This window comes from Dipodomys merriami, unplaced genomic scaffold, assembly GCF_024711535.1.
Source record: "Dipodomys merriami isolate MVZ:Mamm:240054 unplaced genomic scaffold, mDipMer1.0.p SCAF_10, whole genome shotgun sequence".
Lineage (NCBI taxonomy): Eukaryota > Metazoa > Chordata > Mammalia > Rodentia > Heteromyidae > Dipodomys > Dipodomys merriami.
This window is the reverse complement of record NW_027202271.1, coordinates 9,801,804-9,816,308: the sequence shown is the minus strand read 5'-3', so window position 1 is coordinate 9,816,308 and position 14,505 is coordinate 9,801,804. Positions and strand designations below refer to the sequence as shown.

The 14,505-nt window shown below is 41.5% G+C and overlaps 1 protein-coding gene across 3 annotated transcripts in view; it reads left to right on the top strand.

Annotated features, from left to right (window-relative positions):
* The window catches only part of Nell2 (neural EGFL like 2), a 387,809-nt gene extending 373,692 nt beyond the window's left edge, over positions 1-14,117 (top strand). For all 3 annotated transcript variants that reach the window (XM_070039336.1, XM_070039332.1, XM_070039338.1), the window contains 4 exons: positions 1,278-1,471; positions 4,403-4,579; positions 6,988-7,212; positions 13,410-14,117. In XM_070039336.1, coding sequence (XP_069895437.1) covers positions 1,278-1,471; positions 4,403-4,579; positions 6,988-7,212; positions 13,410-13,460 — 647 coding nt within the window. In that variant the 3' untranslated portion in view covers positions 13,461-14,117. The remainder of the gene's footprint in view (positions 1-1,277; positions 1,472-4,402; positions 4,580-6,987; positions 7,213-13,409) is intronic.
* Positions 14,118-14,505: the final 388 nt, after the last annotated feature.

Below are 14,505 nucleotides of genomic sequence, written 5' to 3'. Positions count from 1 at the left end.
TCCTCTTATGGACCTGCTCTGTGGGTCAAGACATGTTTGCTTTTCATCTGTATGAAAATGCTCTGGGCTGCGATTCCTGTGGGACGGAGGAAGTCAGGTGAAGAATGGGCGGCTGCCAATTGAGTCAAGCAGGGAAGAAAATGATCCTCAGAAATGGGAAGTGAAGGAGAGGATTACTTTTGAGAGCAATGGTAATTGCTGATGGCCACCTGCTTTTTGTAGGTGAGTAAAGGAGACTATGGACAGTATAAAAAAACACCTCACCTGTAAGGGAAAACCGCCAGACAGAACTCGGAAGCTCTTGAGTGTGGGAGGTATCACTGGAGAATAGAGATCGAAATGGAATAATAAATCATAGGGTATCCTAAGACATTTCTCTCCCACTAAGAACAGATGTTCAGTAAGCACCAGTTTAATACAGAGAACCTCACATGCACTGTTTAGAATTCTCACTACTGAGCTCTGGGGTTTTCTTTTCTGGGGTTTTTGTTTCTGTTGTTTTTTTTTGTGCTAGTCCTGGGATTTGAACTCAAGACCTGGTCACTCTCCCTGAAGCTTTTTTTCCATTCAAGGCTAGCAGTCTACCACTTAAGCCACAGCTCCATATCCGCTTTTTTGGTGATTAATTGGAGATAAGAATATCTTTTTCCTGGGGCTGGGAAGGTGGCTCAGTGGTAGAGCGCTTGCCTTGCATGCTCGAGGCTCTGGGTTCGATTCCTCAGCCCCACATAAGCAAAAAGAAAAAAGCCGGAAGTGGCACTGTGGCTCAAGTGGTAGAGTGCTAGCCTTGAGCTGAAGAGCTGAAGGATAGCGCCCAGGCCCAGAGTTCAGGCCCCACGACCGGACCCAAAAAAAAACAAAAAAAAAGAATATCTTTTTCCTACTTGGGCTGACTTCAAACTATGACCCTCAGATCTCAACCCTCTGAGTGGCTAGGATTAAAGCGGGAGCCATCAGTGCCCAGCTTCAAGTGGTTTTTGTTAGATAAATTGAGTTACCTTCTTGCTTTCCAAAATATGAATGTTTCATAAAGTGCCATGGGATCTACGGAGAGAGAATAATGGTCAACTCCACTGACGTGATCTTTGGTGTTTGTTGTTTAAGTGGAAAGGTGTGATCATACTTTTCCCTGTGAAATCTCCTTGATCATTCACGTTGCGTTGATCCGCACGGGACAGGGGACAGTGTGTCAGCAGGTGAAAAAGGCATGTGCAGTTCAGGGCAGGTGGTCTGTTGGAAGGTCTGAAACAGCAGTGCTGTGCTGCTCCCGCCCACAGATATTGATGAATGCGGGGCCGGGAGACACAACTGTGCCAACGACACCATCTGCTTCAACCTGGACGGGGGCTACGACTGCCGCTGCCCCCACGGGAAGAACTGCACGGGGGACTGCGTCCACGGCGGCAGAGTCAAGCACAACGGGCAGATCTGGGTGCTGGAGAATGACCGCTGCTCCGTCTGCTCCTGCCAGGTCAGCGCCAACACAGCCTTCTTCCATCCCCTCTAAGTGAGGGGTGCAGAGGGGTTTCAGTGCCACACATCCGTTTGTGAGCACAGTGCATCTAGATCGGTGTCACCCCTTTCAACCTTCCCCCCCATCCCTCCCCTCAGTGTGTCTAGTTCCCTGTCACGTGACTATATGTGCATGTGATGGTGATTGGTGTACGTGTAGGTTGAATATCACGGGTGTATTTCTCCTACCCTTCCTGTCTTTATTTGTCTCTACCCTCCTCCCCTTGACCTTAACCCCTCGCACTCCTCAATTCCAGCTCTCTGGTATTCATTTTATTAGACTATAAGTTAGTTAGTTGTTCCAAAGAGTTACACCATTGGAATGTGTCTGCATATAGCACACTTGAGTTAATATGTTTGTGTGTATATATATGCATATGACCCAGTCTAACTTGACGTAGAGACTTATAAATTAGATCTAACCTCCACCTAGGAGAAAATAAAAACATGACCTTTAGTCTCTGGATTTGTCTTACTTCATTTTTTTTCCAGGCCCAGACATTTCCATGCAAATAATGTAATACCATTCTTCCTGATGAATGACTAAAATTACACGATATATAGTCACATTTTCTTGAGCTGCGATTAAAAGATGGTTTCAGTGAGTGCAAAGAACTTTATTCAGTACAGGAATGTTTCAGTAGAAGGTTACTGCTAGGTGTGTGTGGGGGGCGGTGGTAATCTTTAAATAGCTATACAAAGGCATTGCTGTTTAACCAAGCAGTTTATGAATACCATGCATCTTGATCAGTGTCAGCCCTTTCAACATTCTCTCCCTCTTCTGACCCACCCCTTTCCTTACTTTCCTTAATTTTGTTGTATATTCCATGAATTCTTGACTGCATTCTACCTCCCTCCTTCTCTCCTTCAGTAGTCTGCCCCTCTTCCCTTGTTCCCACCTCGTCTCCTCACCTCTTGCTGTTTCCTAGTGCTTATCTTGTAGGGTTTATTTGTGTTGTTTTGTTTTTTTTAGTTGGTCATGGGTCTGGGAGCTGTCCCTCAGCTCTTCAGCTCAAGGCTGGCGCTCTACCACTTGAGCCACAGCACAACTTCTGGGGTTGTTTTTTTTTTTTTTTTTTGGTTATGTGGTGCTTAGGACTCATACCCATGACCTCGTGTATGCAGGGCCGGCACTCTACCACTGAGCCACCTTCCTCGCCCCGTCTTGTTAGGTTTTTGACTGGGCTCTCTAAAGAATTACATTATTTGTGCAATTGATTAAAACTATTTAATGAAGTCGTGATTTGCATATATTGACAAATATATCCCTCCATTTAACCACTATCACAATGAATGTGATGAAGCGCTTTTAAACCAGCTATTGAGCTCTATCCTTTTTTAGTTAGCCCTGCAACCGAGACCCGGGCAAACATGGCTTCTAGCCTCTGTAGATTAAACACTAATAATTTCTACAGACTCTCATGAACAGAATTATGTAGTATATACTCATTGTGTCTGACTTAGCATTATGATTTTAGAGTCTGATTAATTTCATTATACATAGCTTTTCCTTTTTATTGCTGGACACCTTTCATTGTTCTATTACACTGCAAAGTATATGTTGATTCACTTGTTGATAACATTTGATTATTAACTGTGCTATTAATATATTAATTAATGTGTAAATGAAGTCATATATGATCCAAGAAAAATGTCTATTTGGGCTCTATTTCAATTTTAGAGTGGTGTCATGTGATGTGTCCCCAGTTCATAATAGAGACTTAAGTTGTGGCTAAATGAATAATATTATGTAGCAGAAAATCGACTATAATCAGAGAAATTGATAAGTCCTTTACAAAAATATAACACTCAAAAGTTCCAGAAATTTAGCAGTATTTGAAACATACTAACTTGCTACCAAATACTAACATGATGGCTCTAGGGGAAATAAACTTAGTATTCAAATTGCTATGCCATCATTAATAACAATAATAGTATTATACCAACATACAAGTATAGGTACATTTATTTGCACATATGCATATCTCTATACACATGAGGACCATGCATGCTTAACATTACATTAAAAAAAAAATTTTACTGTAAAGGTGATGCCCAGAGGGGTTGCAGTTACATGAATCAGGTATTGAATATGTTTCCTTTTGAACAGTGTCACCCACTCCCTCATTTTTTTCTCAGAAACCCTTCTGACTTCCCTCCCCCTCCCCCAAAGTTATATAGTTCATTTCCAACATAGTGTCTAATGAGTGCAACTGCTGAATTGGCTCACCCTTTGTCCCACTATTTCTGTGTTTCTCCTTCTCCTCCCCAAATCAGATAAACTTATATATAAGACAAAGGGTACAGAAATCAAAAACAGTGACAAAAGTAATAAGCCAAAGGGGGGGGGGAAGGAAAAAAATAAAAAGACTCCCAAATCATACAATAAAAATATTCTTGTTTCCATTTCTTGGAGCTCATTTAAATAAGCATCATTTTATATGATCATATGCACATAGCTATTGAGCCCTTGCATTCCACTCCTAAGAATATCCTCCTTGTTGTGAATGTTTAGAGTGCTGTTTAATTAATCACGTCAGACCCAAAGAACCAGGCTGCATGGCTTCCCTCATTTGTAATACTTAGAATGTGCCTTCAAATCCACATGTAAACCCAGTGGATAGTAAAAGATCATTATAGTAGTTAACATCTCATACTGATTGGTTTCAGGAAGGTTTCCTTCTGATCAAGTCACCCGAGAGGTGGTAAGTGGAAAGACATTGGAAGCCTCCAGGGCATCCAGTTTGGGCATTTTCTTTGTGTTCACTACAAATCATAAAGAAAAATGTGTTCTGCTGGCTGAACAGCCGCGAGTCACCTCCATCTTCAGATGACGTGAGTGCCCTGGGAATTGGGGGTGTGGGCTCATGCCTTTCCCTTCTTGCTGCAGAATGGATTTGTTATGTGCCGGCGGATGGTGTGTGACTGTGAGAACCCCACGGTGGATCTCTTCTGCTGCCCCGAGTGTGACCCGAGGCTCAGCAGCCAGTGTCTCCACCAGAACGGGGAGACCGTGTACAACAGCGGGGACACCTGGCTGCAGAGCTGCCAGCAGTGCCGCTGCCTGGTGAGTGGCTGTGGCTGCCTGGAGCTGGGCAGGGGGTGCAGACCTGGGATCTCAGCGGGAGGCAGGCTGCCCACCCCACTGCCGACACCCAGTACCAGGCTGGTGGGATTGGCACATACCAAAGAAAACGAGGCCTGAGGAGGCTGACGAAATGCTGGACCCGAGAAAGAAGCCTCTGGGACAGATGTGGTGTGTGACTATGTGTATTCTGAGAGTGACAGCTCCTTCAGGAGTGCTTCTGTGGCCCCAAAGTAAGACAGATTGTACACTTCCCCCTCCTGCCTAGTTTGCTTACTTACAGATGGCTACCGGAGAACAATGACATTCACGAAAATAGGCATTCTTCTTTCCAGATAGATATTTTGCTAGCCTATCTCTGCTTATTCCTCAGACTTAAAAAAATAAAACAAGCAATGAGCCAAGTATGAGTCCCTCGTGCATATAATCTTCGTTGTTCAGGAAGCCAAGATTGGGAGGATTGCAGTTCAAAGCCAGCCTGGGCAAAAAGTTCATGAACTCCTCACTTCATATCTCCAACCTGGGTGGTAGACTGAGATGCGGAGGTTCATAGGTCCCAAGCCAGCCCAGGCAAAAAGATTGTGATATTCCATCTCAACAGGAAAACAGAGCATGGTGGTACACTCCTGTCATTCCAGCTAGGGGAAGAAGCTAAGCCAGGAAGATCATGGTTTAGGCCAGTCTACGCAAAAAGTGAGACCCTATCTCAAAAATAACTACAGTAGAAAAGGGCTTGAGGTATGGTTCAAGCAGTAGAGCTCCTACTTAACCTGCACAAAGCCCTGAATTCAAACCCCAGTAGCAACTCCCTTCCTAAGAATACCTTTTCTTCTTCTAAATACTGATACTACTTTCAGTATTATTCTTGTGTACACTTCATTTCTGCGTACTATAGATAAGCAATAAATAAATATTCAAACTGAATATTCAAAGCAGATGTTCCTCACCTGTAATCCTAGAACTTGGGAGGCTGGGGCAGGAAGATTTCAAGTAGGAGTCCAGCCTCCGCTGTCTCTAAATAAATAAATGAACAAAAACAATTGTTCTTGTTTTATGCTGGCCTGAATGCCATCCTTTAGCTTTCTCACTGTCCCTAAGTGTTTTTTCTCTCAAGGCTGGCATAATACCATTTGAGCCACAGCTCCACTTCCACCTTTTTGATGGTTAATTGGAGAATGAGGGTCTCACAGACTTTCTTGCCCAGGTTGGCTTCACACCACAATCCTCAGATCTCAGCCTCCCAGGTAGCTAGTCTTACAGGTGTGAACTACAAGCACCCAGCTAGGGAATGATGTTTTTGAAAAGATTTACCTCACATGTTTGTTCCGTGTGGAATAAGAAGGACAGAAATCAATTCCAAGGTGTTTGGTAGGCTTTGTGTTGGACAGGAGTTTGAGGAAATCGTTCAAAGCACAGCACAGAAAAAGCTACATGAATGAAGATCAACCGTCAAATTCCCTTCATTATTTCAGTCTATTTTCTTGAAAATGGGCAAAACTTTCTCTTGAAGAACATAACCCATGACAAGTTAGTGAGCAAAAAGACAAAGGAATAAAAAAGGCACTTCATGATGAAAATGTGAACTAGAGACCTCATCGCCACTGAATCACTCTTCTTTATAGTGGGAAAGATAGGCCCATGCAAAATTTATTATTTTGTTGTCTTTTTGTGTGTGTATACACTGGTCTTGGGGCTTGAACTCAGCCTCCGTGCTAGCCCTGAGCATTTTTGCTGAAGACTAACATCCTACCACTTGAGCCACACCTCCATTTCCGGCTTTTTGCTGACTAATTGGAGCTCCGAGTCTCATGGATTTTTTTTTGTTTTTTGCCCAAGCTGGCTTCAAACTGTGATCTTTAGATCTCAGCCTCCTGAGTAGCTAGGATTACAGCCTGGCAAAATTTATTAAGGGAAATTTTGTGTTCTTGGTGGTTTAATTCTTGAAACTGTTTTCAAAAAATCTAGCTGCCATAAGGAACTCATGGCTCTGTTTTTGTTTTTTGTTTTTGTTTTTTGGAGTCCGGTCTTGGAGCCTGAACTCTGGGCCTGGGCGCTGTCCCTCAGCTCTTCGGCTCAAGGCTAGTGCTCTACCACTTGAGCCACGCGCCACTTCCAGCTTTTTTCTTTTTGCTTATGTGATGCTGGGGAATCGAACCCAGGGCCTCATGCATACAAGGCAAGCACTCTACCACTGAGCCACCTTCCCAGTCCGAACTCATGGTTCTGATAAGCTCGTGTAAACCCTTTGCAGGATTCCTGGGCATTGACCATGGGGCATAACCATGAATGGCATCATGCAGTATGGAGTAACCACTGCTCCCCTCCTCTCACTCACTGCCTTCTCCCTTTCTTCCCATCTGCCCTCCTCCCTGCCTCATCCCTTCTTACAGCAAGGGGAAGTGGACTGCTGGCCTCTGCCTTGCCCGGAGGTGGAGTGTGAATTCAGTGTACTCCCAGAGAATGAGTGCTGCCCACATTGTGTCACTGACCCCTGCCAGGCCGACACCATCCGCAATGACATCACCAAAACCTGCCTGGACGAGATGAATGTAGTGCGCTTCACGGGGTCCTCGTGGATCAAGCATGGCACTGAGTGCACTCTGTGCCAGTGCAAGGTAAATAAAGCCCATTGGGTCCCAGCAGTGAGCGTGGTGTCAGGGACGCCAGTGCTCAGAGAGGCTGCTATGCCTTGCCTGGACAGTGCAGAGTAGTTCCTGTTAGTCATTCAAGTAGAGATGGGGTACACAACTGTCATCTTTCCTAGTACCAGGCTGAGTGTCGTGTGCAGCCTGTGCGGGTATCCAGAGAGAAAGGAGTATGTGTAGGCAGTGATCATGGTGATCATCAGTGGCAACCACCTTCTAGAAAGTTCCCTTAATACAGCCATCTATGACCAGCTTAAAAAATACTGTACCACCAGACTTCGTGCTTCTCCATCCATGATGGAAGGCAATATGATTTTATTGATTCCGATCTGGTTCTTTTCTGAGATCTGCAAAATACAGCAAAAAAAAAATGGGCATGTTTCTTAGTTTGTTATGGTCAGTTACATTGAGTTGAAAAATATAAGATTGGTTTACCATATTTTATTCCTTCAGTTGGTGAAAAATCATTATAAAGATTTTTCTCTTTATTCTCATAGGAAAAGAGAGCATTAAACCTTTTATTTTGAAGAGGGCACAAATATAGAGAATGTAGATGAAAGAGAGAGTTCCTAGATATAGTGACCAAGCTGAAATTATTTTAATTTGATTGTTATTCTGTAAAGTTTAATTTGGTAACCTTTTTAACTCATAGCTATAATTTTTGAGCAATACCAACACTAAGTAAGTAATATAAAGGTTGAAGAACTGCAGCCAAAAAGCACAAATGTCACATTTTTTTCTCAGCATTACTGTATCTGTATCTGCTCTGGTTTCAAAGCGAGCACTTCATTTTGTAAAATTTTTTCAATAGAGCCATCTAATTCAGATTCACTTGGTATAAATTCTTACTAGAGTGGCTTGATATAACAGGACAAAGAAATGTAAAATGCGTTAAGCTTTGAGATACCTTCTTTTCCCTCTTCAAAACCAAATCTCCACTTTTTTTCATTGTAATTTGTCACTCAAGCAAAGCTTAGTGAGTGACTACTTATGGCTGTTTTTCTGAAAGTACATTAGCAAATTTGAAAGAACGTACAAGTTAGTAATGTATATACACTTCATATTACCTTCATATATATTTGATATATGTATACTTAACTATGAATTTCTCAAAACGAGCTCTAATGACCAACAGATAAACATCTTTCTGATACTTAACCTCACAGATCAAAGGTATAAAGGATTCAACTTCATTAAGTAGTTATTCTCTTTGCACAGTAGCAACAAAAATATCTATCAGGTGGTGGGATGAAAATATATCAGTCTGGCCCTGGTGGCTCACGCCTGTAATCCTAGCTACCCAGAAGGCTGAAATCTGAGGATCACAGTTCAAAGCCAGGGAAGACAAATCCAAGAGACTCTTATCTCTTATTAACCAGCAAAAAAAAACAACCAGAAGTGGAAGTATGGTTCAAAGAGTAGAGTGCTAGCTGTGAATGAAAAGGCAAACAAGAGTATAAGGCCCAGAAATGAGGTTAAATGACAGTAATAGCACAAAAGAAAGAGAAAGGATGGAGAGAGAGAGAGAGAGAGAGAGAGAGAGAGAGAGAGAGAGAGAGAGAGAGAGAGAGAGAGAGAGAGAGAGGAGAGAGAGAGAGATGGAATGATAGAGATGGAAGGGGAAGGGGTTTAGTGAAGAGGAAGGAAGGGAGGAAAGAAATAAAATTAAAGTAAAAGAGAAAGGAAGGAAGGAAGGAAGGAGGGAGGGAGGGAGGGAAGGAGGGAAGAAAGAAAGAAAGAAAGAAAGAAAGAAAGAAAGAAAGAAAGAAAGAAAGAAAGAAAGAAAGAAAGAAAGAAAGAGAAAGGAAGAAAGAAAGAAAGAAAGGAAGGAAGGAAGGAAGGAAGGAAGGAAGGAAAGAAAGAAAGGAAGGAAGGAAAGAAAGAAAGAAAGAAAGAAAGAAAGAAAGAAAGAAAGAAAGAAAGAAAGAAAGAAAAGAAAGAAGAGAAATTATACCAACTATAACAAAATAACAGCTCAAGCCTTTTCAGTGAGAAAAATGCATTTAGGAAAGAGCATGAATGAGCTTGTCATTTGTTTCTTTATAAACAACTACTGTAGTTTGAGTTTTGATAAAAATGTATTCCAGAAAGTACATTTTGATATTAAAGTTCTATCTCCTCAGATAAGAGCTGATTCTTAAAAGTTGCTGTATAATACCATTTGCTGTCTTATTAGTTATGATTTATAACAATATGCTCAGTTTTGCCCAATTTGTCTCAGATATTAATTTTATTAGATTTTGTGTAGTTTAAAAATAAATTGCACATACAACAAACTAGATATTATACTAGGCACCATCTGTTAGTTCTGTTTCCAGAGCATTAATAGTGTCTCCCTATCCCACTCAACTCTGAATTATTCATTTTTAGTTGATAAGTAAATAGTGATAGTTGAAAGCAACTGAATTTCTTCTTCTTCTTCTTCTTCTTCTTCTTCTTCTTCTTCTTCTTCTTCTTCTTCTTCTTCTTCTTCTTCTTCTTCTTCTTCTTCTTCTTCTTCTTCTTCTTCTTCTTCTTCTTCTTCTTCTTCTCCTCCTTCTCCTTCTCCTCCTCCTCCTCCTCCTCCTCCTCCTCCTCCTCCTCCTCCTCCTCCTCCTCCTCCTCCTCTTCCTCTTCCTCTTCCTCTTCCTCCTCCTCCTTCTCCTTCTCCTTCTTCTTTTTGTTGGTTGTAGGGGCTGAACTCAGCCTAGGCACTGTCCCTCAGCTCTTCAGCTCAAGGCTAGCATTCTACCACTTGAGCCACAGCACCACTTCCAGCTTTTTCTGCTTATGTGGTGCTGAGGAATCAAACCCAGGGCCTCATGCACGCAAGGCAAACCACTGAGCCACCTCCCCAGCCCCTGAACTTCTTATTCCTATAAAATTTAACTTAATAGCTTTTGGTTTCATTGTCATAATTTTGAGATCAATGCTAAAACTAAATAAGTAATTTAATCTGCCTTTGGCTATTTATAACTTCATTCTCAGACCATACAAAATTATCAATACAGTCAGTTAGGCTTGAATTTGGGGCCTGAATACTATACCTTAGCTTTTTCATTCAACATTGGTACTCTATCACTTGAGCACTTCTGGCTTTTTGCTTGCTACTTGCAGATATGAGTCTCACAGATTTACCTGCCTAGGTTGGCTTTGAACTGTGATCTTCAGATTTCAGCCTCCTGAGTAGCTAGGAATACAGGTGTGAGCCACTAGTGCCCAGCTAGGTAACAGTTTATTTAAACATCTTTGAATGTATTGAACTGAAATTTCCTAATTATCATCTGCTTAATTACATCAAAATCATCTTTGAGTCTTTTCTCTATACTATTTTTTCTCTTAAGGGCCACATTTCCCTGTTTTCCTCAAATTTATTCATTTTATAGTATGTAGAATACCATGAATGCCATGTTGTATGGATCCTAGATTCCACTGGTTTCCTTTGAAGGGTATTTCTGTTCTGGCAGATTGTAAATAGCTGGCCAGTCACTTTGTGTTTGTAGGCACTTGATGGTGTACTTGTTACATGAGTCTGTGTTCTGACTTCTTTTTAGTTATAGAGTATGTACCTCTTAATCTTGAGATATTATTTTATCCTTTATCATGGCCCTTTTGAAGATTTCAGTGAAAACTTGAATTGTTACCAATTGTTTCCAACTTGGCCAGGACACATATTAAATACTGATACAGTGTGAACACATCTGAAATCTCTACTGAGAGCATTCCAGCTGAGTCGCCCTGATTATCTCTGTAGGGTCTCCTCTGCAATTCAACAACCAGCCGAAGCTTTGAAGGGAAATAATGTGTTGATTCACTTCCCTACTGTATAGGCATTCCCTTTTAAAACTTTTTGAGCCCCTACGCTCTCCTCTTGACATCTCCAGCCCCTAAGATTGCACATTTCTGCCTGACTTATGGTTATATGAAGATGCAGGCTAAGGAATGCCCTAATGTGAAATACCAAGGCAAAGTGAATCTCACACAGTAAATTTCCTTTCCCTTCAAGGCTTGAAATCCCTCCTCATCTGCCCGCCGCTCTCCATCGCCCACAATTCCTATTTTTATATCTTGTCCAGACTCCATTGTTTTCATCCATAGGCAGGATCACCTTATGGAATCAGTTACGTCATTACTGAGTTCAGAACCCCGGTAGGAAGACTGGCTCATCTTTCATGTATGAACTACACACTTTCTCAAATTGAAGAGCTGCCAATGATAGTGTTACAGCGCAGTGTACTGCAAAGTCAGAGCCAGTGACACAGCATGAAGAAGATACTCATGGAAGGATTTGGAAAATAAACTTTTTTGGAAAATAAAATCTTTTCTTGAAGCATGCTTATGGGAACAGTAGTAAAGAAGTTTTTTTTTTCCTCATGGAATTTGAGTGATAATTTCTCAAGTGACAGGATGTACCACAAATGCTCTCTCTTTCTGCTCAATGGAGGAGCTAGTACATAGTGATGCGTAGATAGTCTGGGGCTCAAAGAATGACGGTAAAGCTTTACAACTCTGCTGCAGGTCCTGGAGATGGGAAGTCTCTGTCTCACTGCCAGAGTCAGGATTCAGCTTAATTGTAATTTTGAAAGGATTAGGATTAAGTTAAATCAATAATTATCTTCCTGGGTATAGGCTGGGTTTTTTTTCCCCCTCTCATTTGCTGTGCTTCAGCAAAGACTAGAGTATTAAATTCTCTTTTTCAAAAGTTTGATCTTAGGGAAACAAAGACACTTTTGATTATATCATATTAAAGTATAATACATTTTTAATCAAAGTTATCTTTGGTTGAAAGTTGGTTATCTGAGGGGAAAATAGAGATTAGAGGATGCATTGTAGAAGCAGACATAAGTTTGAATCCCAGCTCTACCATTTATGAACTGTGATTTTGGACATGATAGTTAAGCTTTCTGATCTCCATTTTCTGAACTAAAATGTGTGACTATTCATAGAGTCCCCGGTGGGAATACAGAAGGCTTGAAATGAGATCATGTTTAAGATGCTGGCAAAGTATCTGACAGAGTACTCAAACTGGAAGTGTAAAGAGAGTGTTATCACTGTAATTGTAATAGCTGCATTCACATCATCTTAGTAGTAGTGAGCTGGGTGAGAAAAGTACAAGTGTGAGGAATTTAAGAAGATGGAAGGGAGATTTTTTTCCTTCCTTGTAGTCCATAACATTATTTTGATATTTGTAAAAACCACTTCAGCCCATCCCTTACCTGCTTCCCCTAGTATGCTATTTTCCTCACCAAGTTAAATTCCTCATCAGAACCTTTCTCAGCTTCTTAACTATAGAAAACTCTGGTCATTTCTAAAACCTCTTCTCCTGCAGGGCTTTGTGTTGTGGGCCTATTTCCATGCATTTGCCTTCAGATCTTGGACCTCTACGGAGAAAGCTGCCCTGCTTACCCATCTTTCTCTTTGTCTTAAGTCAGTTTGGATTTCTGCAACACAATACCGTAGACTGGATGGTTTAAACTATAAATGTTAGTTCCCACAGTTGTCAAAAGACTGAGAGACTCACCTTCATTGTCCTAGGTCAAGGCACTGGATGATCTCGAGTCTAGCAAGGGAACTCTTCTTGTATATATAGAGCATCTTCTCATTGTGTCCTAAAACAATGGAGAGCAGGGGCTGGGGGGAGGAAGGGGGGAAGGGGAGAAAGTAAGCAGCAAGCTTTCCAGTATTCGAATTAGAGATGAGGATGAGGCCTTCCTAAATGGAAGTAACCCCCAATAACCTCACCTCCTGCTACCATTATCCTGGCCATTAAGAATATCAGCACACACATGGTGGGGCACAGCAATCCAAAGTACTGTCCATAAGTTTTCATTGTGTGCTCACTGGTACTTTCTAGTTTCTTTCCCTAATAAACACTTGCCTACAATGTTCATAACCAGATCTACTTTATTAATATGGCTAGTGCCAATATGCTTAGCAGGTATTTTGTGATTAAAGAAATAAAAGAAGTGTGATACAAGAGTGTGTCAGAGGGTCAGTGAATTCAGTCCACAATTACCACATCACTGGGCATGGTCAGCCGTGTAGTAGGAGAGTCCTGAGTAGCCATTCAGAGATTCAGGAAATAACAAGAACTACATAGTTGGCATTTGTATGTCATTGTCAGTAGTTGCTAATGTTTTTAATAAACCATACTCCACCTTCCTTTTCACTTTTTTTTTTTTTCCTAGAATGGCCACATCTGTTGCTCAGTCGATCCGCAGTGCCTTCAGGAACTCTGAAGTTAACTGTCTCATGGGAGATTTCTGTTTAAAGAATGTTCTTTCCTTAAAAAGACCAAAAAACAAATGGTGAAAATGGATGATGTATGGGCAGCTCAATACACTTTGTCAGTCGCTGAGTGAACTTTCAATTGTGGAATTTGTGGAGCTTGAGGAAAACAGAAGGCAAAAGGAAGATTCTTGGGGAAAAAACTAGCCCACAGATCTGGCTCTGCTGTACCTAATGCCATTCTTGTAGGATTGGTGTGCAACTCGTGACGTCATGACGCCTGACCTAGGACACAGGAGCCCAGTGGATCCTGGGAAGCCTCTGGCTTTCACTGGTACAGGAAACTTCCTCCTAGATCAGAAGCTTCACGAGTCAGTCAGATTCTTCACTGCACAAAGACAAGCTTTCAGGCAGTGAATGAATTCTATTTTCTGAAGCAAACATATAAGCTGTAATGCATTATGTACAGTACACACTCTGCAAAGAAGTCTGATACCAGTTATTGTAATGATATAAAAAAATAATGCACAGGCATGGTTACTTAGTATTTTCTAACAGGAAAAGTCATCCCTACTTTCTTGTTTTACTGCACTTAATATTATTTGGTTGAATCTGTTCAGTATCAGCTCGTTCTTGTGCAAAATTAAATAAATATTTCTCTTACCTTATAGTGTCTGTTGTTATCTTGTTAAATGTGTTCTTTCTTTTTCTCCACTTAAAATGGTTCAAACTATAAAATGCGACTGCTCATGCCTGTAATCCCAGCTTCGCAGGAGGCTGAGAGCTGAGGATTTTAGCTAGAAGACAGCTTGAGCATGAAAAATCTGAGACACTTGTCTCCTCTAACCAGCCAAAAAGCCAGAAATGGAGCTGTGGCTTAAGTGGTAGAGTGCCAGCCTTGAACAAAAACCTAAGGGACAGTGCTCAGGTCCTAGTACCAACACAAACACACACACACACACACACACACACACACACACACACACACACACACACACACACACACACACACACACACACACACACACACACACACTACAAATTGCTTCCTGGTTT